Genomic DNA, 25,510 nt, shown 5'->3' on the forward strand with positions numbered 1-25,510 from the left:
CTATCATATGATCTTGTTTAATGTTCTCTGGTATCTCATTGTTGGCAGATTCATAGCCTAGTATGTATGACAAACAATGACATATAGTTTGAAATGTTTACAGAGATAGTGCATAATTAAACCACATTTCTAGAACTTGTATACCTTTAAAATTAAGAGTCTACAGATGCCCAGATCGCTCAGTCAGATCTTCACTTGTATCTCCATTATAAGACAATTGATTTTAAGTGAGAAGAGAAGCTTCTGATTTTAGTTAAACCAGATAATTTGGTGTACATATTTTAATTTTTTTGCAATGTCTCTATTGGTTTATAGCATCAGAGAACTAATAATAATGGCTCATGCGTTTGATTGGTTGGTTGGTTGCTTGCTTTATTCATTCTCTGCCTTATTTGAAATGAGGCCATGAGTTAGAAGATACTGCAGCAGTCCAAATAGGTAACAAGGGCTTGGAATATGGTATTTCTTCTATGTTCTTGCATTTCTTTCAGATCTAGGATGGCTATTTTCATGGCTAAATTCCTCTGGAAACCCATAAAGCTATTTCACAATTCTCTGCTTTTAGTACCCTGACTGTTATTTTGTCTTCTATAGAAATTCCTCATTTTAGGGTTCCCAGGATAGAGAGGTAGCATTAACAGCTTACCAGTGACAGATATATCAATATCACACCCAGGCCTATTTTATACTCTCTGACTTTTCCTAGTCATCACACCCTTAATAATCTGTTATGTATGATACCAAAAAGGATGTGTATTTTTGCATTAAAAAAAAAGATATTTCTATTACTGTGTAACTTTGGATGTGTGATCTGGAGTATAGTTTAGCCCCTAAAATATTCTTTCAATATGAAATATAACTATCACCCAATATACTCTCATTAGTGTCACAAAAATAATAAATTTAATGATAATCAGCAGAGTCTGATGTGAACACTGCTTAATCTCAGAAAATTTTATTCAGTATTGGAGTCTAGCCAATTGGCTGTCTTTGTAATTAACCATGAAGCATGCTCCTACAAGACTTTCTTGGTATTTCACTAATTAAACTCTTTGGGATGGAATCCAAGGTATGTTTATCTGTATGAGTTTTATGATGTACAAGAAGGACCTTAGAGCACAGAAACTGTATAAAACTATATAGAAGTTCCTGGTTATTAAGTTGTTTATTTAAAGTTAAAATTTTAACTTTCTTTTTCTTTCTATTTCTCTTTAAGCTTTGGATTCAACTTAACATTAAACCCTCGTAAACAATCAATTGCATGTTCAGACTTAGTAAATGAAAATCCCTGAAACACTTAAAGCTCTGTTTATAAATGTAATATAGTCAATTTCCTTTTTTAAAAAAAATACATAAAGTGACAAACCTGGGAAGATTACAATCAGAACAAGCAAAACCTTTCTAGATACTTAATTTTAGAAGTTCTGCTATACTTTTACTTTCCATTAGTGATTAGCTTCCCTTTTCCATGCTCTCATATGCAGATATGCATTTTCTGTATTATAATTTGCAAATCAAACAGTTTCTTTAACTTAGGTAGGCTGTTTTTTCCCCTCTTGGTGCTCTCTTTTCTTCCCTATTTCCCTTCCTTTTAAGATAAGGTCTTTAGAATACTTCTTTCAGTCCCCTTCTCTCTGGATGAGACTTTTGGTACTCTTCTGTTTAACACCATTCTCCCCTCACCCCCAGGCCTAGTGTTTTGCTGTAATGGTTTACTATTTTTTATCATTCAGTCAGATTCAGTTATATGTGTCATTGTTGTTTGCTCTCCTTTTTATCATATTACATCTTAATGTATCTGTTCTAGTTCATTTGTTATTTGGTTGATATTTTCTTGTGTATTTTGTTCAGATAAGTTCTATGAGTGATGTACTCTGATTTCTTGCATATACTCAATGCTGTTTTTTTCTTTTCCGTTGTAGGCAACTTATTCTTTCTGAATGCTTGTAAGATTTTCTTTTTATTTGTAGTTATGTGTATTTTGTCATCAAATCGTCAGCTTGGAGCTCAGTGACTTTCAATCTACAGATTCAAGTCTTCATATTAGGAAAGATTTTTTAATGTTGTCTATTATTAATTTAATTATTACCTCTTTTATCTGTAATAATTTTCTCCTTGTGGAATCTATTTATTGCATATTTAGTCTCCTTAATCATTTTTTCATGATGTATTTATCTTTACATTTTGATTTTGTGATTTGAGGTATTTCTTGTACTTGTTCTTTAGGCCAGGGGTCCCCAACCCCCAGGCCGTGGACCGTTAGGTACCGGTCCGTGGCCTGTGAGGAACCGGGCCGCACCGCAGGAGGTGAGCAGGCTGGTGCGCCAGTGAGCGAAGCTTCATCTGCCGCTCCCCACTGTTCGCATTACGGCCTGAACCATCCCCCCCCGCCCCGTCCCCATCCGTGGAAAAATTGTCTTCCATGAAACTGGTCCCTGGTGCCAAAAAGGTTGGGGACCGCTGCTTTAGGCCACTGATTTCATCCTTTTCTTTAATCTTTCAGATTCAATTTGAGTATAGAAGTAATTTCTAAGCATTCTTCTTCACGTATAGATATAACATATCCACTGACATAATATTTATACAGTGATAAATTTAGATTATTGTCTTTCTTCTTCAGCTTTGTAGCTTGATTCATTCAATGTACATGTTCTGTTTGTTCTGACTGAACAGAATTGAAGCTTTTACTGCTAAGCTAAATATTGCCCTTCTTTGTTTCCTCCCCCTACGGTGTTTTCTCCAGCAGTCCCATGATGTGTATAGCTCTGCCTGCTCTTAGGTGCAGATACCCACATTAGGAGCCCTAGTCCTTCTAATTGACTGTTAAATTTATTTACAGAGTAATTTTCAGTTTTTACTAACTCCTTGGGGGCAAGTACCTCTTTTGTTGTGGAGAGAAGTGGGAGTGTAGCCTCCTTGAACCTCTGTTTTTCTCTGCCCGTTTACCAGTCAGTATGATCCCATTTGCTTTTTTGTCTTCCAGAAGTTGATCGAGATTTCTGGCCTGCTGATCCCACCCATATTAATCTCTTAAGGAGTTATTTCCTTTTATTTGGCTTACTGGCTTTTCAGAGACTTGGAGAAGGAGAGCTCTGTTTCTCAACATATATGAGGTCTTGAATTGGAAGTCCACTGGTAGTTATTTTCATGGCTTTTGAGAGGAAACTTCTGAAGGGGGCATTCAGTGAGGCAGAATCTTGGTGTCTGTCACCTAGTCTAGTGGGTCTCTAGAGGTGAGAATGGCTTGTTTTAGTGTCCTCTTCAGACTGGGAAGTGGGAACTTCTAGGAGAAAATGGTCTGTCACATCTGGAGTGACTGAGATGTGCTAATATATTTCAGTCTTCCCATCTGCAAAATAAGGCTAATAACAGTGTATCAAACAGTAACCAGTTAGAAGATATAATGGAAGAAAAGGTGCCATTTTTAAGAGCAACAAAGAAGATAAAATACTCAGAAATGAACTTAATAAGAAACTCTAAAACCTATATGAGGAAAATTTAAAATATCACTGAAGGACATAAAAGAAGTTTGGAACAAATGAAAAGGTATACCTTGTTCATAGCAAAATATTCAACATCATAAAGATGTCACTTTATTATAAATTTAATGTGATAATAAGAATCCTTGTAAAAACCTAGGTAAATTGGTTTTGAAAGAAATTGACCTTGACCAAATAATTTAGCAAAGAAACTTTGGGGAAAAGAAAAAAGCAAGGATGTTGGATACAGGATTAGTGTGAGCAGACATTGCTATAAAGTGTCAATAGTTAAAACCTTGTGGTACCGGTATGAATAGAGGGCATAAGGGAGTAAAATGGAAAGCCTGGAAATACACCCTAATACATAGGCAGATATGGCAAAGATGGCTTCTCAAAAACCAACAGAGACATTATGTTTTTGTTTTTTTGTTTTTTTAATTAATTTATTTTGGCTGCGTTGGGTCTTCATTGCTGTGTGAGGGCTTTCTCTAGTTGCAACAAGCGGGGGCTACTCTTCGTTGCAGTGTGCGGGCTTCTTGTTGCAGTGGCTTCTCTTGTTGCGAAGCACGGGCTCTAGGCGCATGGGCTTCAGTAGTTGTGGCACGCGGGCCAAGTAGTTGTGGCTCAGGGGCTTAGTTGCTCCGTGGCATGTGGGATCTTCCCAGAACAGTGCTCAAACCCATGTCCCCTGCATTGGCAGGCGGATTCTTAACCACTGCGCCACCAGCAAAGTATTCAGGAAATACTTTGGGGGAAACTGGATATGCATCTGTGGAAAATAAAATTGGAGACCTGCCTCATACCAGGGATAATTTCCAAATGGTTGAAGATACAATGTATTAAATGAAAACATGAAATATTCAAAAGAAAACATGGGAAATTTTTTAAAAAATTGCTTTAGGTCAGGAAAGGCATTTTGAACTGACTTAAAGTGCAAACCCCCCCGTAGAGCTCTGTCAGCTTCTGGTCCGTCAGGAAGTCTAAGCTCTGCTCTGAGTCTGACGTGGCCGACTGCAGGGAGCTCTGCAACCCGTTGGGACCAAACCACACCCCTCGAACATCTGTGTGGCTGACAGGGTCTTGATGCTCCGGCTGGGTGTCAGGCCTGAGCCTCTGAGGTGGGAGAACTGAGTTCAGGACATTGGACCAACGAAGACCTCCTGGCCCCATGTAATATCAATTGGCGAGAGTTCTCCCAGAGATCTCCATCACAACGCTAAGACCCACTCCACTCAACAACCAGCAAGCTCCAGTGCTGGACACCCCATGCCAAACAACCAGCGAGACAGGAACACACCCCACCCATTAACAGAGAGGCTGCCTAAAATCATAATAAGTTCACAGACACCCCGAAACACACTACCGGATGTGGTCCTGCCCAACAGAAAGACAAGATCCTCATCCACCAGAACACAGGCGTCAGTCCCATCCACCAGGAAGCCTACACAACCCACTGAAGCAACCTTACCCACTGGGGGCAGACACCAAAAACAGCGGGAACTACGAACCTGCAGCCTGCAAAAAGGAGATCCCAAACAAAGTAAGTTAAGCAAAATGAGAAGACAGAAATACACAACAGATGAAGGAGCAAGGTAAAAACCCACCAGCCCAAACAAATGAAGAGGAAATAGGCAGTCTACCTGAAAAGAGAATTCAGAGTTATGATAGTAAAGATGATCCAACATCTTGGAAATAGAATGGAGAAAATACAAGAAACATTTAACAAGGACCTAGAAGAACTAAAGAGCAAACAAACTGATGAACAACACAATAAATGAAATTAAAAATTCTCTGGAAGGAATCAATAGCAGAATAACCAAGGCAGAAGAACGGGTAAGTGACCGGAAAGATAAAATAGTGGAAATAACTACCACAGAGCCGAATAAAGAAAAAAGAATGAAAAGAATTGAGGACGGTCTCAGAGAGCTCTGGGGCAACAAAAATGCACCAACATTCGAATTATAGGGGTCCCAGAAGAAGAAGAGAAAAAGAAAGGGACTGAGAAAATATTTGAAGAGATTATAGTTGGAAACATCCCTACTATGGGAAAGGAAATAGGCAATCAAGTCCAGGATGTGCAGAGAGTCCCATACAGGAGAAATGGAAGGAGAAACACGGCAAGACACATATTAATCAAACTCTCAAAAATTAAATACAAAGAAAAAATATTAAAAGCAGCAAGGGAAAAGCAACAAATAACATACAAGGGAATCCCCATAAGGTTAACAGCTGATCTTTCAGGAGAAACTCTGCAAGCCAGAAGGGAGTGGCAGGACACATTGAAAGTGATGAAAGGGAGAAGCCTACAACCAAGATTACCCTACCCGGCAAGGATCGCATTCACATTCGACAGAGAAATTAAAACCTTTAAAGACAAGCAAAAGCTAAGAGAATTCAGCACCACCAAACCAGCTTTACAACAAATGCTAAAGGAACTTCTCTAGGTAGGAAACACAAGAGAAGGAAAAGACCTACAATTACAAACCCGAAACAATTAAGAAAATGGTAATAGGAACATACATATTGATAATTACCTGAAATGTAAATGGATTAAATGCTCCAACCAAAAGACACAGACTGGCTGAATGGATACAAAACAAGACCCATATATATGCTGCTACGAGAGACCCACTTCAGACCTAGGGACACATACAGACTGAAAGTGAAGGGATGGAAAAAGATATTCCATGCAAATGGAAATCAAAAGAAAGCTGGAATAGCAATTCTCATATAAGACAAAATAGACTTTAAAATAAAGACTATTACAAGAGACAAAGAAGGACACTACATAATGCTCAAGGGATCAATCCAAGAAGAAGGTATAACAATTGTAAATATTTATGCATGCAGCATAGGAGTGCCTCAATACATAAGGCAAATGCTAACAACCATAAAAGGGGAAATCGACAGTAACACAATAATAGTAGGGGACTTTAACACCCCACTTTCACCAATGGACAGATCATCCAAAATGACAATAAATACGGAAACAAAAGCTTTAAATGACACATTAAACAAGATGGCCTTAATTGATATTTATAGGACATTCCATCCAAAAACAACACAATACACTTTCTTCTCAAGTGCTCATGGAACATTCTCAAGGATAGATCATATCGTGGGTCACAAATCAGCCTTGGTAAATTTAAGAAAACTGAAATTATTTTTTCCGACACAACGCTATGAGACTAGATATGAGTTACAGGAAAAAATCTGTAAAAAATACAAACACATTGAGGGTTCATAATACACTACTAAATAACCAAGAGATCACTGAAGAAATCAAAGGGGAAATCAAAAAATACCTAGAAACAAATGACAGTGAAAACACGATGGCCCAAAACCTATGGGATGCAGCAAAAGCAGTTCTAAGAGGGAAGCTTATAGCAATACAAACCTACCTCAAGAAACAAGAAACATCTCAAATAAGCAACCTAACCTTACACCTAAAGCAATTAGAGAAAGAAGAACAAAAAAACCTAAAAGTTAGCAGAAGGAAAGAAATCATAAAAATCAGATCAGAAATAAATGAAGGAAACGATAGCAAAAATCAATAAAACTAAAAGCTGGTTCTTTGAGAAGATAAACAAAATTGATAAACCAGTAGCCAGACTCATCAAGAAAAGGAGAAGATTCAAATCAACAGAATTAGAAATGATAAAGCAGAAGTAACAAGTGACACTGCAGAAATACAAAGGCTCATGAGAGATTACTAGAAGCAACTATATGCCAATAAAATGGACAACCTGGAAGAGATGGACAAATTCTTAGAAAAGCACAACCTTCCGAGACTGAACCGGGAGGAAATAGAAAATACAAACAGACAGTCACAAGCACTGAAATTGAAACTGTGATTAAAAATCTTCCAACAAACAAAAGCCCAGGACCAGATGGCTTCACAGACGAATTCTATTAAACATTTAGAGAAGAGCTAATCCCTATCCTTCTCAAACTCTTCCAAAATATAGCAGAGGGAGGAACACTCCCAAACTCATTCTACAAGGCCACCATCACCCTGATACCAAAACCAGACAAAGATGTCACAAAAAAGAAAACTACAGTCCAATATCATTGATGAACATAGATTCAAAAGTTGTCAACAAAATGCTAGCAAACAGAATCCAGCAGCACATTAAAAGGATCATACACCATGGTCAAGTGGGGTTTATCCCAGGAATGCAAGGATTCTTCAGTATACACAAATCAATCAGTGTGATACACCATATTAACAAATTGAAGGATAAAAACCATATGATAATCTCAATAGATGCAGAAAAAGCTTTCAAGAAAATTCAACACCCATTTGTGATAAAAACCCTCCAGAAAGTAGGCATAGAGGGAACTTACCTCAACATAATAAAGGCCATCATGGCAAACTCACAACCAGCGTCATTCTCAATGGTGAAAAACAAACCATTTCCACTAAGATCAGGAACAAGACAAGGTTTTCCACTCTCACTGCTATTGTTCAACATAGTTTTGGAAGTTTTAGCCCCAGGAATCAGAGACAAAAAGAAATAAAAGGAATCCAAATTGGAAAATAAGAAGTAAAATTGTCACTGTTTGTGGATGACATGATACTATACATAGAGAATCCTAAAGATGCTACCAGAAAACTACTAGAGCTAATCAATGAATTTGGTAAAGTAGCAGGATACAAAATTAATGCACAGAAATCTCTTGCATTCCTATACTCTAATGATGAAATGTCTGAAAGAAATTAAGGAAACACTCCCATTTACCATTGCAATGAAAAGAATAAAATACCTACGCATAAACCTGCCTAAGGAGATAAAAGACTTCTATGCAGAAAACTATAAGACACTGATGAAAGAAATTAAAAATGATACAGAGAGATGGAGAGATATACCATGTTCTTGGATCGGAATAATCAATGTTGTGAAGATGACTATACTACCCAAAGCAATCTACAGATTCAGTGCAATCCCTATCAAACTACCAATGGCATTTTTCACAGAATTAAACAAAAAATTTCACAATTTGTATGGAATCACAAAAGACCCTGAATAGCCAAAGCAATCTTGAGAAAGCAAAATGGAGCTGGAGGAATCAGGCTCCCTGACTTCAGGTTATACTACAGAGCTACAGTAATCAAGACAGTATGGTACTGGCACAAAAACAGAAATATAGATCAATGGAAGATGATAGAAAGCCCAGAGATAAACCCATGCACATATGGTCACCTTATCTTTGATAAAGGAGGTAAGACTATACAATGGAGAAAAGACAGTCTCCTTAATAAGTGGTGCTGGGAAAACTGGACAGCTACATGTAAAAGAATGAAATTAGAACACTTCCTAATGCCATACATAAAAATAAACTCAAAATGGATTAAAGACCTAAATGTAAGGCCAGACACTATAAAACTCTTAGAGGAAAACATAGGCAGAATACTCTATGACATAAATCACAGCAAGATCCTTTTTGACCCACCTCCTAGAGAAATGGAAGTATAAACAAATGGGACCTAATGGAACTTAAAAGCCTTTGCCCAGCAAAGGAAACCATAAACAAGACGAAAAGACAACCCTCAGAATGGGAGAAAATACTTACAAAGGAATTAATGGACAAAGGATTAATCTCCAAAATATACAAGCATGTCATGCAGCTCAACATCAAAAAAAAACCCAATCCAAAAATGGGCAGAAGACCTAAATAGACATTTCTCCAAAGAAGATATACAGATTGCCAACAAACACATGAAAGGATGCTCAACATCACTATTCATTAGAGAAATGCAAATCAAAACTACACTGAGGTATCACCTCACACTGGTCAGAATGGCCATCATCAAAAAATCTACAAACAATAAATGCTGGAGAGGGTGTGGAGAAAAGAGAACCCTCTTGCATTGTTGGTGGGAATGTAAATTGATACAGCCGCTATGGAGAACAGTATGGAGGTTGCTTAAGAAACTAAAAATAGAACTACCATACGACCCAGCAATCCCACTACTGGGCATATACCCTAAGAAAACCATAATTCAAAAAGAGTCATGTACCACAGTGTTCATTGCAGCACTATTTACAATAGCCAGGACATGGAAGCAACCTAAGTGTCCATCGACAGATGAATGGATAAAGAAGATGTGGCACATATATACAATAGAATATTACTCAGCCATAAAAAGAAATGAGATTGAGTATAGTGAAGGGTATGGACCTAGAGTCTGTCATACAGTGTGAAGTAAGTCAGAAAGAGAAAAACAAATACTGTATGCTAACATATATATATGGAATCTAAAGAAAAAAAAAAGGTTCTGAAGAACCTAGCGGTAGGACAGGAATAAAGATGCAGACGTAGAGAATGGATTTGAGGACATGGGGAGGGGGAAGGGTAAGTTGGGATGAAGTGAGAGAGTGGCATGGACATATATACACTACCAAATATAAAATAGATGGCTAGTGGGAAGCAGCCACATAGCACAGGGAGATCAGCTCGGTGCTTTTTGTCCACCTAGAGGGGTGGAATAGGGAGGTTGTGAGGGAGCCGCAAGAGGGAGGAGATATGGGGATATATGAATATGTATAGCTGATTCACTTTGTTATTCAGCAGCAACGAACAGAACAGTGTAAAGCAATTATACTCCAATAAAGATGTTAAAAAAATGCAAAAGTCCTAAAAGGGTTCTGAAATTCAACTACATAAAATATAAAACATCTGCATTATAGAAAACAATAAGCAAGGACAAATGACAGCCTTTAAAAAATACTTGGAATTCATAATACAAATGAAGAACTAATCTCTTTAGTATATAAAGAACTAAAAAGATATAAGAAAAAGACCAAGAACCCAACAGAAAAATGGGCTACTGTGTAAAAAGAATTTTTTACACTGTATTGTGTTTGTCTTTCAGGTATACGTGAACATATATAAAAATGACATCTTACAAACTTGTAGCATAGTTAGTAATAGCAAAAGATTGGAAATAATTGAAGAATTCATTAGTAGGGGATTGGTTCAATAAATTTTGGAATATCTACACAGTGGACTATTACACAGTTGTAAAAACAGTGAAGAAGCTCTTTATATACTGATATGGAAAGTTCTGCAGGAAATATTAGAGAACTGCACAACAGTGTGTAAACATACTTTTTATGTAAAAAGTGGGGTGGAGATGGAGGAATAAAACTGTTCTAATTTTTTACGCAAAGAGTAGCATATTTACACATTGCTTTTTTACTTTGCTTTTTGTGGATATATTCTTTAATATATATGAAAAAATTATATATGTAAATATATATATTCATAAAGTCTGGAAGAGTATATAAAGTGGGGAATTTAATGGGTAGGAATTGGGCAGACTGGAGACAGGGAAGGGAGGAAGATTTTTCACTATATACCTTTTGATACTCTTTTGATTTTTGCATGATAAAGTTATACCTGCTAAGAATTATAGTATATCAGGTATTTTCAGTTGGAAATAACCAAAACTTGATTCCGCTGCCTTCAGTAAACCTCCATTCTGTTTTCACCACCAACATAGCTAACCCTGTTATTGTTAGAAGTTCAGTTTCTTTATTTTCTGGGAATTCTAGGAATATTAGATATTTGTAAGCGCTTAATAGTCTGTATAAACGAACCAGAACAGAGCTCCAATATTTTAAGGTGCTTTATAATCTAATTTATTAATATTCTCTGAAGGTAGGAAAATATATTACTCCCTATGATGACAGGTAATAACTCTTATCATTTAGAGACACACACAGCCACCTCGTAGCTTCAGTTTTACAACTTAAACAGAGAACACCAAACTCACCAGTTTAGGTATATCTCAACGAGATGTTCTTCTCTTCAGTAAAATTTAAATATATTCTTTCACAAACAGACAGGCATAAGTAGACTAAAACCCATTTCTCTGACAGAGAATAGGTGCCTTTCTCTGTCAAATATCACCACGTGGTCAGACCATAAGAAAACTTCCCAGTCATTCCCTATACCAATGGGGAGTAACTCACTGGCCACCAGTGTCACAGAACCATACCCAGCTGGGCAAAGAACCAGAAATGAACAAAAAACAAAGATTGGGAGATACAAGGAAAAAAGTTCTGTCGCTGCTCGGAATTCACTCCGGGGATCAAGGGAAGAGACCCCTGGGAGCAAGCAGTCCCTTAGGCGATGTGTCACTTGGGCTTCTCTGTGGAACTTCAACTCCGTCAAGTATGATTTTTCATGTTATGAACAAGAAGCTCATAAAATATAAAGTGAGTGTGTGTCAGAGATTCAAATAATTTTTTAATTAGGGAAGCAGCAAGATGGTAAGGCTAGTTCCTACAATTTGAAGAAAGTGTTGTTCTCTCTGCTTTTTCCTTTTGATTGAAAATTTCCAGGTTCAAGTCTGGAGATGTTTTACACAAAACTCTTGTAAATATAGCATTAGATTCTTCAGGTTTTATGGTTAATAATCTTAACACTTCGTCTTTTCTGTTAGATATGCAACTATAATTTATCACTTTAAGGGTAAAATTTGTCTAATTTTAAAAGCATAGAAGAAAATAGTCAATTAAAAAGATACTAAGTTTTTGTGGAGTTGATTCATTGTTATATGACACAAAATGTATATAAACATAATTTTTATACCTTTTATGATAATGTGTGACATTTGCCAATAAATTTTTATTTTATACTTTGTTAAGGTATAACTTACATATAAATAAAGTCCACAGATCAGAAGAATGGAGCTTGAAGAACGTATAGAAATGTGTACATTCATATACTCACAACACAGTCAAATATAAATTATTCTCAGCACCCTACAAGACCCTTGCCCCTCCTATTCATTACCTCTCCCAAAGGTAACCATTCTGACTTCTGTCACAATAGATTAGTTTTGCCTGTCCTCTAACTTCATGTAAATAAACTACGGTATGTAGTTTATTTACGGTAAATAAACCGTACTGTACGGTATCTTCCCTCCAGCTTTATTGAGATATAATTGACTTATAACATTGTGTAAGTTTAAGGTCTACAAGGTAATGGTTTGATACACATATAGGGAACAGCATGTACTCATATCTGGCTTCTGTTTCTCAACATTTATGAGATTCATCCACTTGTTGCAAGTTGCAGGAGTAATTTTTTTTTCGCTTCTGTGTAGTATTATATGGAAGATAGTACAAATTATCTATTGTATTTTTGGTGGGATTTTTTTGGTCTTAATAAATAATTGTATGATACTACTGGTATATATAAATACATTCTATTTTTGCATTTGACCTTATATTCTGTGATCTTGCTAAATTATCTTATTTATTCGGATTGTTTTTAGAGTCTTAGATTGTTTACATACTGTATCATTTTCAAATAATGAGAATTTTATTTTTTCTGTTCTAATTTTTATACCTCTTATTTATTTCCCTTACCTTTTTAAATAAAACTGATTAAGAGGGACTACCCTGGTGGCGCAGTCATTAAGAATCCACCTGCCAATGCAGGGGACATGGGTTCGAGCCCTGGTCCGGGAAGATCCTAAATTTCACGGAGCAACTAAGCCCGTGTGCCACAACTACTGAGCCTGCGCTCTAGAGCCCGTGAGCCACAACTACTGAAGCCCACGCGCCTAGAGCTCGTGCTCTGCAACAAGAGAAGCCTGCACACCGCAACAAAGAGTAGCCCCTGCTCGCCGCAACTATAGAAAGCCTGCGCGCAGCAACAAAGACCTAACGCAGCCAAAAATAGATAAATAAAATTAAAAAAAAACCTGATTAAGATCTCAAGGACAGTGTTGAATAGAAGACATTCTTGTCTTGTTCATGACCACGTTGACCATGCTTGTCAGCGGGAAAGCATCAGTTTTACCATTAAGTGTGATGCTAGGTGTGTGTGTTTGTGTGTGTTTTAATAATCCTCATCAAAACATACATGTATTTAAAAAATCATGAATAAGTATTAAATTTTACCTATTGAAATTATATGTTTTTATTCCTTTATTTTAATGATGTGGTCAGTTTATAGGGATTGATTTTAGAATATTAAATTAATTTGTATTTTGGACTGAAACGCACTTGTTCACTATCCTTTTTGCTAATATTTTGTTTAGGAGTTCTGCAACTATGTTCATGATATTGAACCATAATTTTTTTTTCTAGTAGTGTCTATCAGCTTGTTATGAAGGCTGTCCTGGCCTCATGGAACAGGTTGGTAGGTCTTCCTTTTACTTTTATACTCTGGAAGAATGTATGTAAGGTTGTTATTATTTATTCCTTAAATGTTTGAAAGAATTCACCAATGAATCCATTTGGGCCTGCAATTTTCTTACAGATTCAATTTCTTTAATAGCTATAAGACTATTTAAATCTTTTGTTTCTTGTTTCAGTTTTGATAAGTTGTGTTCTTCAGGGAATTTGTTCATTTAAACTAAATTCTCAATATATTGGAATAGAGTTGTTGGTAGTATCCTCAGAGTCTTTTTTTTTTTTTTTTAAGTATTTATTTATTTATTTGGCTGCGGTGGGTCTTAGTTGTGGCACGCAGGATCTTCGTTACCACGTGCAGAATCATCTTTGCGGCGTGTGGGATCTTTAGTTTCCCATGCAAACTCTTATTTGCGGCATGTTGGAACTAGTTCCCTGACCAGGGATTGAACTCGGGCCCCCTGCATTGCGAGCGCAGTGTCTTAGCCACTGGATCACCAGGGAAGTCCCTCTCAGAATCTTTTTTAATGTCGGCAGGCTTCTAGTTATATCTCCATTTTCATTCTTTATATTTGTGTTCCTTGTTTTTTTCTCAATGTTTTTTCCTAGGCGTTGTCCATTTTATTAATCTTCCAAAGAGTCAACTTTTGGCTTTGATTTATTCTATTATACACCTGCTTTCTATTTCATTGATTTCTTTATTATATTTTTTTCTTTCTTTTTTGAATTAATTTTCTGTTCTTTTTCTAGATTTTTATGATGGAAGCATAAATCATTTATTTTTCAGCTTGTCTTATTTCAGATAATATACATTTAGAGATGTGAATTTTGCTCCGGTTCAGTTGTATTCTACACACTTTAATGTGTTTATTTTTGTTTTTCAGATCAAAATATTTTCTAATTTCTACTCTGATTTTGTGTACTTGACTCATGAGTTATTCAGAATTTTGTTTCTTAATTTCCAAACATTTGGGAGAATTTTTAGTTATCTTTCAGTAATTGATTTTTTAAAAAATTTATTTATTTATTTTTGGTTGCGTTGGGTCTTTGTTGCTGCACGCGAGCTTTCTCTAGTTGTGGAGAGCAGGGGCTACTCTTTGTTGTGGTGCGCAGGCTTCTCATTATGGTGGCTTCTCTTGTTTTGGAGCATGGGCTATAGGCGCACAGGCTTCAGTAGTTGTGGCACACGAGCTCAGTAGTTGTGGCTCACGGGCTGTAGAGGGCAGGCTCAGTAGTTGTGGTGCACGGGCTTAGTTGCTCCATGGCATGTGGGATCTTCCCGGACCAGGGCTCGAACCCATGTCCCCTGCATTGGCAGGCAGATTCTTAACCACTGTGCCACCAGGGAAGTCCCTTTCAGTAATTGATTTTTAGTGTAATTCTATGGTGGTCACAAAACAGTTCATTCATGATTTAAATTTTTTGTATTTGTTGCTACCACTTCATGGTCTAGCATGTGGTCTTTTTGTAAATGTTTCATATACAGTTGTAAAGAACGTATATTATGTAGTTGTTGGGTTTAATGTTCTAGTTCAGGTTGGAAAATTGGGTTGTTCAAATCTCCTATATACTTACATTTTTTTCTTTTCGCTTGCTTATTCTATCAGTTACTGAGAAACGTTTGTTAAAATCTACAGCTGTAAGGTGGATATAGCTACTTTCCTTTTAGTTCTTTCAGATTTTGCCTTATGTATTTTGAAGCTGTGTTATTTGTTGCATATGGATTTTATTATTATTTTACTCTGTTGATTTGACACTTTTATCATCATGAAATGTCCCCCTTTACCTATTTTTAATTAGAATGTTTAGTCCATTTACTTTTTTATTGAGATATAATTTATATGCCATAAAATTCACTCTTTTAAAGTATACGATTGTGTGGTTGTTAGTATATTTTCAAACTTGCACAAACACCACCACTACCTAATTCTTGAACATTTCAGAAAGAAATCTCTTATTCATTGGTAACAACTCTCCATTTGGTCCTCCCTCAAGCCCCTGGTAATCACCAGTATACTTCCTGTCTCTGTGAATTTGATTATTCTAGACATTTTGTATATATGGAATCATACAATATGTGGTCTTTTGTGTCTGACTTCTTTCATTAAGCATAATGCTTTTACTTTTCATCCATGTGGTAACATGGATTAGCACTTCATTCTTTTTTTAATGGCCAAATATTATTTTATTGTATGGATCTGGTAAATTTTTTGGTTCATTTTTCAGTTGATGCTCGTTTCTACTTTTTGGCTATTATGAATATTGGTATGCATATTCATGTAAAAGTTCTTGGTGGACATATGCTTTTATTTCTCTTGATTAAATACGTAGGAGTGGAATTGATGGCTTATACAGTTTTTCTATGTGTAACATCTTGAGAAACTGCCAAACTGTTTTCTATAGTGACTGTACCATTTAAATTCCTACCAGTAATGAATGAGGGTTACAGTTTCTACACATGCTTGCTAACTAGTCCAGTCATGTTAAAAATTATTAATAATATCCTTGGACTGAAGTTTACCATCTTGATATTTGTTTATTTGCCTTGTTTATTCTTTGTGCTTTTATTCTTCCTTTACTGCTTTCTTTGGGATTAATCAAGTATGTTTTATTTTTCAAAATTTTCTCCTCTATTAGCTTTTTAGTTGTACATTTATTATTCTTTTAGTGGTTACCATAGGGATTGTAACATATATCTTTGGAATGTTGCATTCTTCTCTAAAATAGGACTTATTTCACTTCCCAACCAATAGAGGATTCCTAAACTGTTTGGCTGCATGTACCCCTCCTATCTTTTGTGCATTTTTATGTCTATTATAAACCTTGTAGAACATTATTATTGTGTTTACATCCATTTTTACGTCAATATTTACTTATGTTTCCCCACTTTTTGTGCTCATCATGCATTTCTGTAGATCTGGATCAGTTTCTTTTGGTCAGAAGAACTCTACTATTTCTTTTATTGAAAGTCTTCTGATAATAAATTCTTTTAGCTTTTGTTTGAAAATAAGTTATTTTACCTGATTTATTAGTGGATAGTTTTGTGAGGCAGAGGGTTCTATGTTGGCAATATTTTCCCTTTTACTATGCTGAAGATTTACCCTATTATCTTCTCATTTCCATTGAAATGTCCTCACATTGTTATCATTGCTCCTTTGAAGTCAAGTTGTCTTTTATTTTCTGGCTGCTTTTAAGAATTTCTCTTAGTAATTTTTTTTTTTTTTAGCAGTTTGAGTGTAATATAGGTGTTTATTTTTTTTAATCCTGCTTGAGATTTGTAAGATTCATTTGATCTGTAGTTTGATGACTGTCATCAGTTTTGAAAATTTTTCAGCCTTTATTTTTTTATTTTTATTTTTTAAAGATTTATTGATTGATTGATTGATTGCTATGTTGGGTCTTCGTTTCTGCGCGAGGGCTTTCTCTAGTTGCGGCAAACGGGGGCCACTCTTCATCGCGGTGCGCGGGCCTCTCAGTGTCGTGGCCTCTCTTGTTGCGGAGCACAGGCTCCAGACGCGCAGGCTCAGTAGTTGTGTCACACGGGCCCAGTTGCTCCGCGGCATGTGGGATCCTCCCAGACCAGGGCTCGAACCCGTGTCCCCTGCATTAGCAGGCAGATTCTCAACCACTGCGCCACCAGGGAAGCCCCTCAGCCTTTATTTTTAAAACATTGCTTTTGTTTCTTTTTTAAATTCATGTGTCTTATCTCTGAGTTATGAATTTAGACATATTTGAGGCCTTTTTCACGTATTTTATGCTGTTTTGTGTATTTCTGTCACTTTTTTCTTAATGTGCTTCCATGTGGATATTTTATACTGAACTGTCTTCCAGTTCACTAATCCTCTCTTTAGTCATGTTCATTGTTCTATTAAACTGATCCAATGAGTTCTTAATTTCAGATATGGTATTTTTCAGTTTTAGGATGAACATTTTGTTGTTTTTCATAGATTACAGTTTTCTGTTGGAATTCTTCATCTTTTCATCTATTTCTTTCATTTTATTGAACATTAATCATAAATGTTTTTGGCAACTTGATAAAAATGTAGCTGAAGTTTTCTTATCAAGTTGTATATCACTCTTCTTCCTCTGCTTTGTCCTAGGCAAGTAATTGTTTGTAATTCATCTCATCTTGGAGATTCCTGTTTTACGTTAGAATTTAGGCTAGTTGGTTGCCTGGAGACCTCAGTTTTCTGATGGATCCAAAAAAAAGTTATGATTTCCTAGATTATCTGCTTTTTCCTCTTGTTAGGCTGGGAGCGATGCTCTTTACAGCTTTCTGCATTGTAAACAGAAGCCAGAAATGCATAATAGCAATTTTAAAGTCCTTTTCTGATAATTCTAAAATCTGAATGAAATGTGAGTCTTTTTCTGTTTTGACAATTTATTCCCAGTGTTTATTCATTTGTTCCTGTTTATTATTATTATTATTATTATTATTATTAATTTTGGGGGTAGTCCTTGTCATGTTTATTGGATGCCACACAAGGTGGATGAGAAATTTGCAGAGGGTCTATAGGATGTTATTTTCCTCTGAGGACAGTTAATTTTTCTTCTGGCAGTTCTGATCATGTCAAGCCTTGATTTTAAGCTCTGTTAGAGCTTGTTTATTGCTATTTTGACCTTACTCCCAAGGCATGACTTTTCTGGAGTCTCAGTTGAGAGCCCAGCATTTTTCTTTTCAGTACTCCTCTATCTTGGCAGTGCTTGCCTGCCAATCTCCATCTCCTCAGCATGGCTGGGCTGTTGAAATATCTGCTTGGCTTTTTGTTGCCCATCTGCTGTTTTTTGATAGGTTTCTTTGCATCTTATCCTGTATACTTATGTAAGCTTAGGAATCAGTTAACAATTTGAGGGGAATTTTCATGTGGATTTTTAGGCTCCTTCTATATAGGTCTTTTGGGAGGCATTTTTCACTCTGGAGCCTCCTCTGCTTTGGCAACCCCAGTCTCCAGGCTCTGCCTCCTCAGCCCAGTTAAGGTACAGCAGTGTGCTTGGGCTCTATTTCCCATCATTGGTCTAGAAAATCTCTTATACCAAAGAATGATTAAATGTGGAATTTGCTTCGTGGGCTCCCCTGCTCTCCAAGGATGTAGCCCCAGAAATCCTACCTGTAAAGCTTGCTTTCCTGTGCCTTCAGGCAAGTAGTTTTATATGTTTTTTTCAGCATTCATAGTTGTTCTCCTTGAGAATGCTAGTTCAGTACACTATGTTCCATAAATTGGAACCAGAAGTGCCATATCTCTTTTCTCATTTTGCATGTTCACTAATGCTTAGCAGAGTTCTATAAATATTGATGGCTGTTGCAGATCTTTTCAAGGTTCCAACTGTGTTGAACAGATAAAATCAGTACTTATATAATAATTACCATAGACAATAAAGGATAACTAGTTATAAACCTTAGTTTTATCTCCTGGAATAAAAGCAGGTGTTGGTACATCAGGAAAGAGCTCTGAAAGCAGAGCAGAAATGGAGAGCCAATACTAGCCACTAAAGCTCTTTTAACTGAACTTCAAATATGGTATGATTATCTGTTCTTTGAATTGTGATCATTGGAAAGCTTTCCTAGAAACAGGAGCTCTTATCACAGTCTTTCATGTTTTGATCTCTAGGAAGATGAAGTCCTCAGTACATTCTGAAGAGGATGATTTTGTTCCAGAACTACACAGAAACGTTCACCCTCGAGAGCGGCCTGATTGGGAAGAAACACTTAGTGCAATGGTAAATCAGTTTTATGCATATGTATGTATGTATATTTTACTTACATAAAGAAAAGGAACTGAGGAAGCATTACTCACATAAAAAATTTTTTTGTCGTTTGTTGCTTTGCTCATTTGTTCAGGAAATATCTGTTGAGCGAATTATCTATTCAAGGCACTGTTTTAGACTCTCTGGGCAGAGCTGTGAATAAAACACACACATTTCCTGCCTTTGTAGCTTATATTTTAATGAGGTAGGAGGAGAAGCAAATAATTAAATATATAATATGTCATGTGGTGGTATGTGCCATTGTAGAAAATTAATGCGGAGTGGTGGGGTTACAGAGTGGGAGGAGAGAGTGTGAAAGAATAGTTGCTAGTTATATAGGATGGGCACAGATGGCCTCTGGGAGAAGTTGAGATTTGAGCAGACACCAGAGGGATGTGAGGGAGTGTGTTTATCTGGGAACCGATCATTTTAGGCAGTGGAAGAACAAGTTAAAGGCTGTAGCATAGAAATAAAAAGCAAGTTGGAAAAAACACAAGTAGGACATGTGGCTGAAACTGAGCTGGGAAAAGTAGAGGAGATGAGGTCAGAGAAGTGGTTTGTTGTACTCCATTATAAGGACTTTGGTTTTTTATGCTGAGTGAGCTGGGAAACCATTGGAGGATTTTTAGCCAAGAAGTGACATGATCTGGCTTAAAATTTTAAAGGAAGTCTCTGGTCGCTGTGAATAGGCTAAAGAGGGAGGCAAAAAGAGGAAATAAGGAGACCAGTTAGAAGGTTATTATGTTAGACGGACAGTGATGGTGGCTTGAACCAGGATGGTAGATGGGGAAAATGGTTCGATTCTGGATGTAGTTTTACAGGTAAAGCCAAGCGTTTTTACTCATGAATGGGACAGAGAGAGTAAGATAAAGAGATGTCAAGGATGAGTTCAAGTTCTTTGGCTGATCAGCCTGAAGAATGGAATTTACGTTCACTGAGATACTGGAAAAGCAATTCTTGTTTGTTGGGAGTTAGGTGGGAAAATCCTATGCAGTGTAGTTTTTCCACATAAGTTTGAGATAGTCATTTAATCTATTATAACTTTTATAACTTTTTGTAATTCAGATCTGTTAATAAGAACAATGAAATTTGTTTTGCAGAGAATAACATTTTACTTAATTGGAGTTAAAAGTTAGTGATTCTTATCAAAATTGAATGCAAATGTTCATTTGTCAATGCAGGTTTGCAATGAGATTTTACATATTTCATTTTTGAAAATGCCTTTTCCCTCAGGTACTGCCAAATATATCAATTTATGAGTATATGATTTTAATTGAGCATATTCATTGCTTAGAAGGTGTTTATGGAATTCTGTTAGTTTCTTTTCTTGATATTTTCCTTTTAGCATAACATTACATTGCAAATTTCTGCGCTGAGGAGATGTGAAATAGTCTCATCAAAGACAAACATGCCCCACACCCCTATTGAATCAAGTAATCCCTGGAGGTGCCAGCATGCCACTGAAAGGATATTCAGTAAATTCTTTTGCTTATTTAGAAATCTTTCACAGTTTTCCTATGTATTTTGATAACCTGCAATAAGTCTACATTGAATTTATCAATGGGAAGAAAGGTGGTATCTGTTATGTGGTGGTTTGTTCACTCTGTATTAAAATGTCATATGATGCGTAACATAGAAAGTTACTGAATTCTGTTTTCTGGAGTTCACATTGATTTGTCTATGGAAATTACCATTTGTATCATATGTTCTTAGCATCTTTTATTATTATATTGGTACTCTAATTTCTTTATTTGTAAACTTTTTTTTAAAATAAATTAATTTTATTTTATTTATTTTATTTTTGGCTGTGTTGGGTCTTTGTTGCTGCACGCAGGCTTTTCTCTAGTTGCGGCGAGCGGGGGCTACTCTTCGTTGTGGTGCGTGGGCTTCTCATTGCAGTGGCTTCTCTTGTTGTAGAGCACGGGCTCTAGGCGCGTGGGCTTCAGTAGTTGTGGCACGTGGGCTCAGTAGTTGTGGCTCGTGGGCTCTAGAGTGCAGGCTCAGTAGTTGTGGCGCACAGGCTTAGTTGCTCCACGGCATGTGGGATCTTCCTGGACCAGGGCTCAAACCCGTGTCCCCTGCATTGGCAGGCAGATTCTTAGCCACTGAGCCACCAGGGAAGCCCTATGTGTAAACTTCTTGAAGGCAAGTGCTATGATTCTATTTTTTGAAAAAATCATTACACTCAATAAATAGTACATTGCAAGGTTGCAAAAAGTGTACAGTGAATGATGAAGAGGATGTAAATGAGATTAGAGCTGCTGTTTTACTACACTTTCTCTAGAAAGTTATACTGATTTTAATGAGGAAGTAAGAGTAAAGAAAGTTTGGGACCTTTTTCTCTTTCAGTAATAATATGTGTGAAATATTATGTTGAGAATGAAGTTTTTTAAGAGAAACCCTTATAAAATGTTTTTCCAAAACAATTCCATTTATTTAATTTTTTAATAGTTTTCAAAATAAAAGGGCTTAAGTGTTGAACTTTTATTGATTTGTGTGGTGTGGCCAGAATATTAGTTTTTTAATACATATCTAAAAGAATGTCAGAAATTTCTGAATTGTTAAGAATTTTAAAAAGTTTGTAAACAGTCATTTTTAAATTGAGATATAATTGATATGTAACATTATATTAGTTTCAGATGTACGATATGATGTTTTGGTATATATGTATATTGTGAAATGTTCACCACAATAAGTCTAGGTAACATCCATTACCACACATAGCTGCAGATTTTTTTTCTTGTCATGAGAACTGCTAAGATTTACTCACTTAGCAACTTACAAATATACAACTCTGTAAATATTGTATATTTACTATAGTAACCATGCTGTACTTTATGTCCCAGGACTTACTTATTTTATAGCTGGAAGTTTGTACTTTTTGACCACCTGAACCCATTTCGCTCACCCACCTTTGGCAACCACCAGTCTGTTCTCTGTATCTTTGAGTTCAATTTAATTAATTAACTAATTAATTATATATTTTTAAAGCTTCCACATATAAGTGAGATCATATGGTATTAGTCTTTCTGTTTTTCACTTATTTCACTTAACATAATGCCCTCAGGTCCATTTATATTTTAACAAATGGCAAGATTTCTTTCTTTTTTATGGCTGAATAATATTCTTTTGTGTATATATACCACATTTTCTTTATTCATTCATCAATCAATGAATACTTAGGTTGCTTTCATTTTTTGGCCACTGTACATAATGCTGCAATTAACAAAGGGGTGCAGATATCTTTTTGAATTAGTGTGTTCATTTTCTTCAGATAAATACCCAGAAGTGGAATTGCTGGATCATATGGTAGTTCTGGTTTTCATTTTTTTGAGGAACCTCCATAATGTTTTCTGAAGTGGCTGCACCATTTATATTTACACTACCAGTGCACAAGGGTACTGTTTCTCTTTTCTCCACATCCTTGCTGTTACTTATTTTTTATCTTTTTGATAATAGCTATTCTAACAGGTATGAAGTGATAACCCATTGTGGTTTTGTTTTGCATTTCCCTGATGATTAGTGATGTTGAGCACCCTTTCATGTACATGTTAGCCATTTGTATGTCTTCTCTGGAAAGATGTCTATTCAGAGCCTCTGCTCATTTTTTTAATTGGATTTTTTTTTTTTTTTTTTTTTGCTATTGAGTTGTGTGAGTTCTTTTATATTTTGAACATTAATCCCTTACTAGATATATGACTTGGAAAAATTTTCTCCCATTTTCTTTCCCTTTCTTCCCATGAAAGGTTACCTTTTCATTTGGTTGATGGTTTCCTTTGCTGTGTAGAACTTTTCAGTTTGATGTAGTCTCACCTGTCTATTTTTTGCTTTTGTTGCTTTTGCTTTTGTTGTCAAATGCAAAAAGTCATCTCCAGGACTGACGTCAAGGAGCTTAACTACCTATGTTTTTTCCTAGGAGTTTAATGGCTTCACGTATTATGTTCAAGTCTTTAATCCTTTTTGAGTTAGTTTTTGTGTGTGGCGTAAGATAGTGGTTCAGTTTTGTTCTTTTGCATGTGGCTGTCCAGTTTTCCCAACACCATTTATGAAGAGACTGTCCTTTTCCCATTGTATATTCTTGGCTTCTTTGTCATAAATTTATTGACAGTATAGAAGTGGACTGATTTCTGGACTGTCTGTTTGTTTCCATTCATCTATGTGTCTGTTTTTATGCCAGTATCATACTGTTTGGACTACTATAGCTTTGTAATATAGTTTGAAATCAGGAAGCATTATGCTTCCAGTTTTGTCCTTCTTTCTCAAGGTTACTTTGACTATTCCATGTCTTTTATGGTTCCATATAAATTTTAGAATTGTTTCATTTCTGTGAAAAATGCCATTGGAATGTTGGTAGGGATTACATTGAATCTGCAGATTGCTTTGGGTAAAATGAGCATTTTAACAGTATTAATTCTTCCGATCCATGGGTATGGAACATCTTTCCATTTGTTTGTATCTTTTTTACTTTCTTTCATCAGTGTCTTATAGTTTTCAATGTTCAGGTCTTTCACTTTCTTCGTTAAGTCAATTTCTGGGTATTTTATTCTTTTTATTCAATTTGTTGAATCTCAATTGTAAATGAGATTGTTTTCTTAATTTCTCTTTCTGATAGTTCACTATTTGTTTACAGAAATGGAACTAATTTTTGTATAATGATTTTGTATTCTGAAGCTTTACCAAATTTATTAGTTCTAACAGTTATTTTTTTGGTGGAGTTCTTAGGGTTTTCTTTATATAATATCATGTCATCTGTAAATAGTGATAGTAACACTATCACTTTCCAATTTGGATACCTTTTATTTCTTTTTCTTGCCTAACTGCTCTGGCTAGGACTTCCAATACTGTGTTAAATAGATGTGGCAAGAGTGGGCATCCTTGTCTTGCTCCTGGTCTTAGGGGAAAAGCTTCCACCTTTTCATTGTTGAGTATGATGTTATCTGTGGCTGTATCAGATATAGCCTTTATTATGTTGAGGTACAGTCCCTCTATACCTGGTTTGTTGAGAGTTTTTATCATAAATGGATGTTCAATTTTGTCATTTGTATCCCTGGATGAAATCCCACTTGATCATGGGTGTATGATCCTTTTGATGTTTTGTTGAATTTGGTTTGCTAATATTTTTTTGAAGATTTTTGTATCAATGTTTACCAGGGATATTGGCCTGTAATTTTCTTTTCTTGTTGCATCCTTGCCTGGCTTTGGTATCAGTGTAATTCTGGACTTTTAAAATGAGTTTGGAAGAGTTTCCTCTTTTATTTTTTGGAAGACTTTGACAAGAATTGGTATTAATTCTTCTTCCAGTCTTTGGTAGAATTCACTGGTTAAACCACCTGGTTCTGGACTTCTGTTGATTGGGAGCTTTTTAATTACTCATTTAATCTCCTTACTGGTAATTGGTCTGTACTACATAGTCATTTTTAAGTCAAAACAGCAACAACAGTAAACCCTAAAATAGGGCTCTATCCTTTTGTGATTTATGGCTTATGATTTATTTATTACTCTTCATAAATGTGTAGCTAAAACTAAGTTTTTTAAGAAATCTAATAAAAGGCTATAGAATTTTTCTAAATTACTAAATTGAAATATTTATTTGCAGTTATTTAACAATGAAATCATTTAGGAAATAAATATTAGGATCTTAAAAAAATAAGATTAAAAACCTGAAAAGAGAGAGAGAGAATCTTTCACCAGTTTTGAATATTTTAACTAAAATCACCTTAATTGTCATACTTCTTAGTGTTTTTCCATTCACTTTATTTTTAGTATTGATCATTGCAAAATTCTCAAAATGGAGCCTGTTAATTCTTGACTTTTTTTGTTAGGAACAGTTTCAGTTGCCTTTTCTACCATTAAAATAAATGTGTTCAAGGCTCAGTGCTTCAGCAGGTCATGTTGTAGCAAATGAAGTTATTATTGATAAAATAAAGTCAATGGTCCTGGCTGAAAATGCTCACACATATGCTAACAACCAGAGTCAGGAAAATTAAAACCAGTTACAAATTTTGAACTTCCAAAATACCAAAAAATTTAAAAAGGAAGACAGAAAGTTAATGCTCAGTGTTGTCAGCACTGTGTGTGCTCAGGCACATGCTGTCCCCCTCCTCTGCCTTCTCTCCCTCTCCAGCAACAAGT

General features: G+C 35.9%; 1 protein-coding gene across 2 annotated transcripts in view; it reads left to right on the plus strand.

The window, feature by feature from the left end:
• The window catches only part of ARHGAP32 (Rho GTPase activating protein 32), a 291,298-nt gene that overhangs the window by 104,422 nt on the left and 161,366 nt on the right, over positions 1-25,510 (plus strand). For both annotated transcript variants that reach the window (XM_061203062.1, XM_061203063.1), the window contains exon 2: positions 19,243-19,351. In XM_061203062.1, the coding sequence (XP_061059045.1) occupies positions 19,247-19,351 (105 nt within the window). In that variant the 5' untranslated portion in view covers positions 19,243-19,246. The remainder of the gene's footprint in view (positions 1-19,242; positions 19,352-25,510) is intronic.

The sequence above is a fragment of the Eubalaena glacialis genome, chromosome 10 (genome assembly GCF_028564815.1).
Source record: "Eubalaena glacialis isolate mEubGla1 chromosome 10, mEubGla1.1.hap2.+ XY, whole genome shotgun sequence".
Lineage (NCBI taxonomy): Eukaryota > Metazoa > Chordata > Mammalia > Artiodactyla > Balaenidae > Eubalaena > Eubalaena glacialis.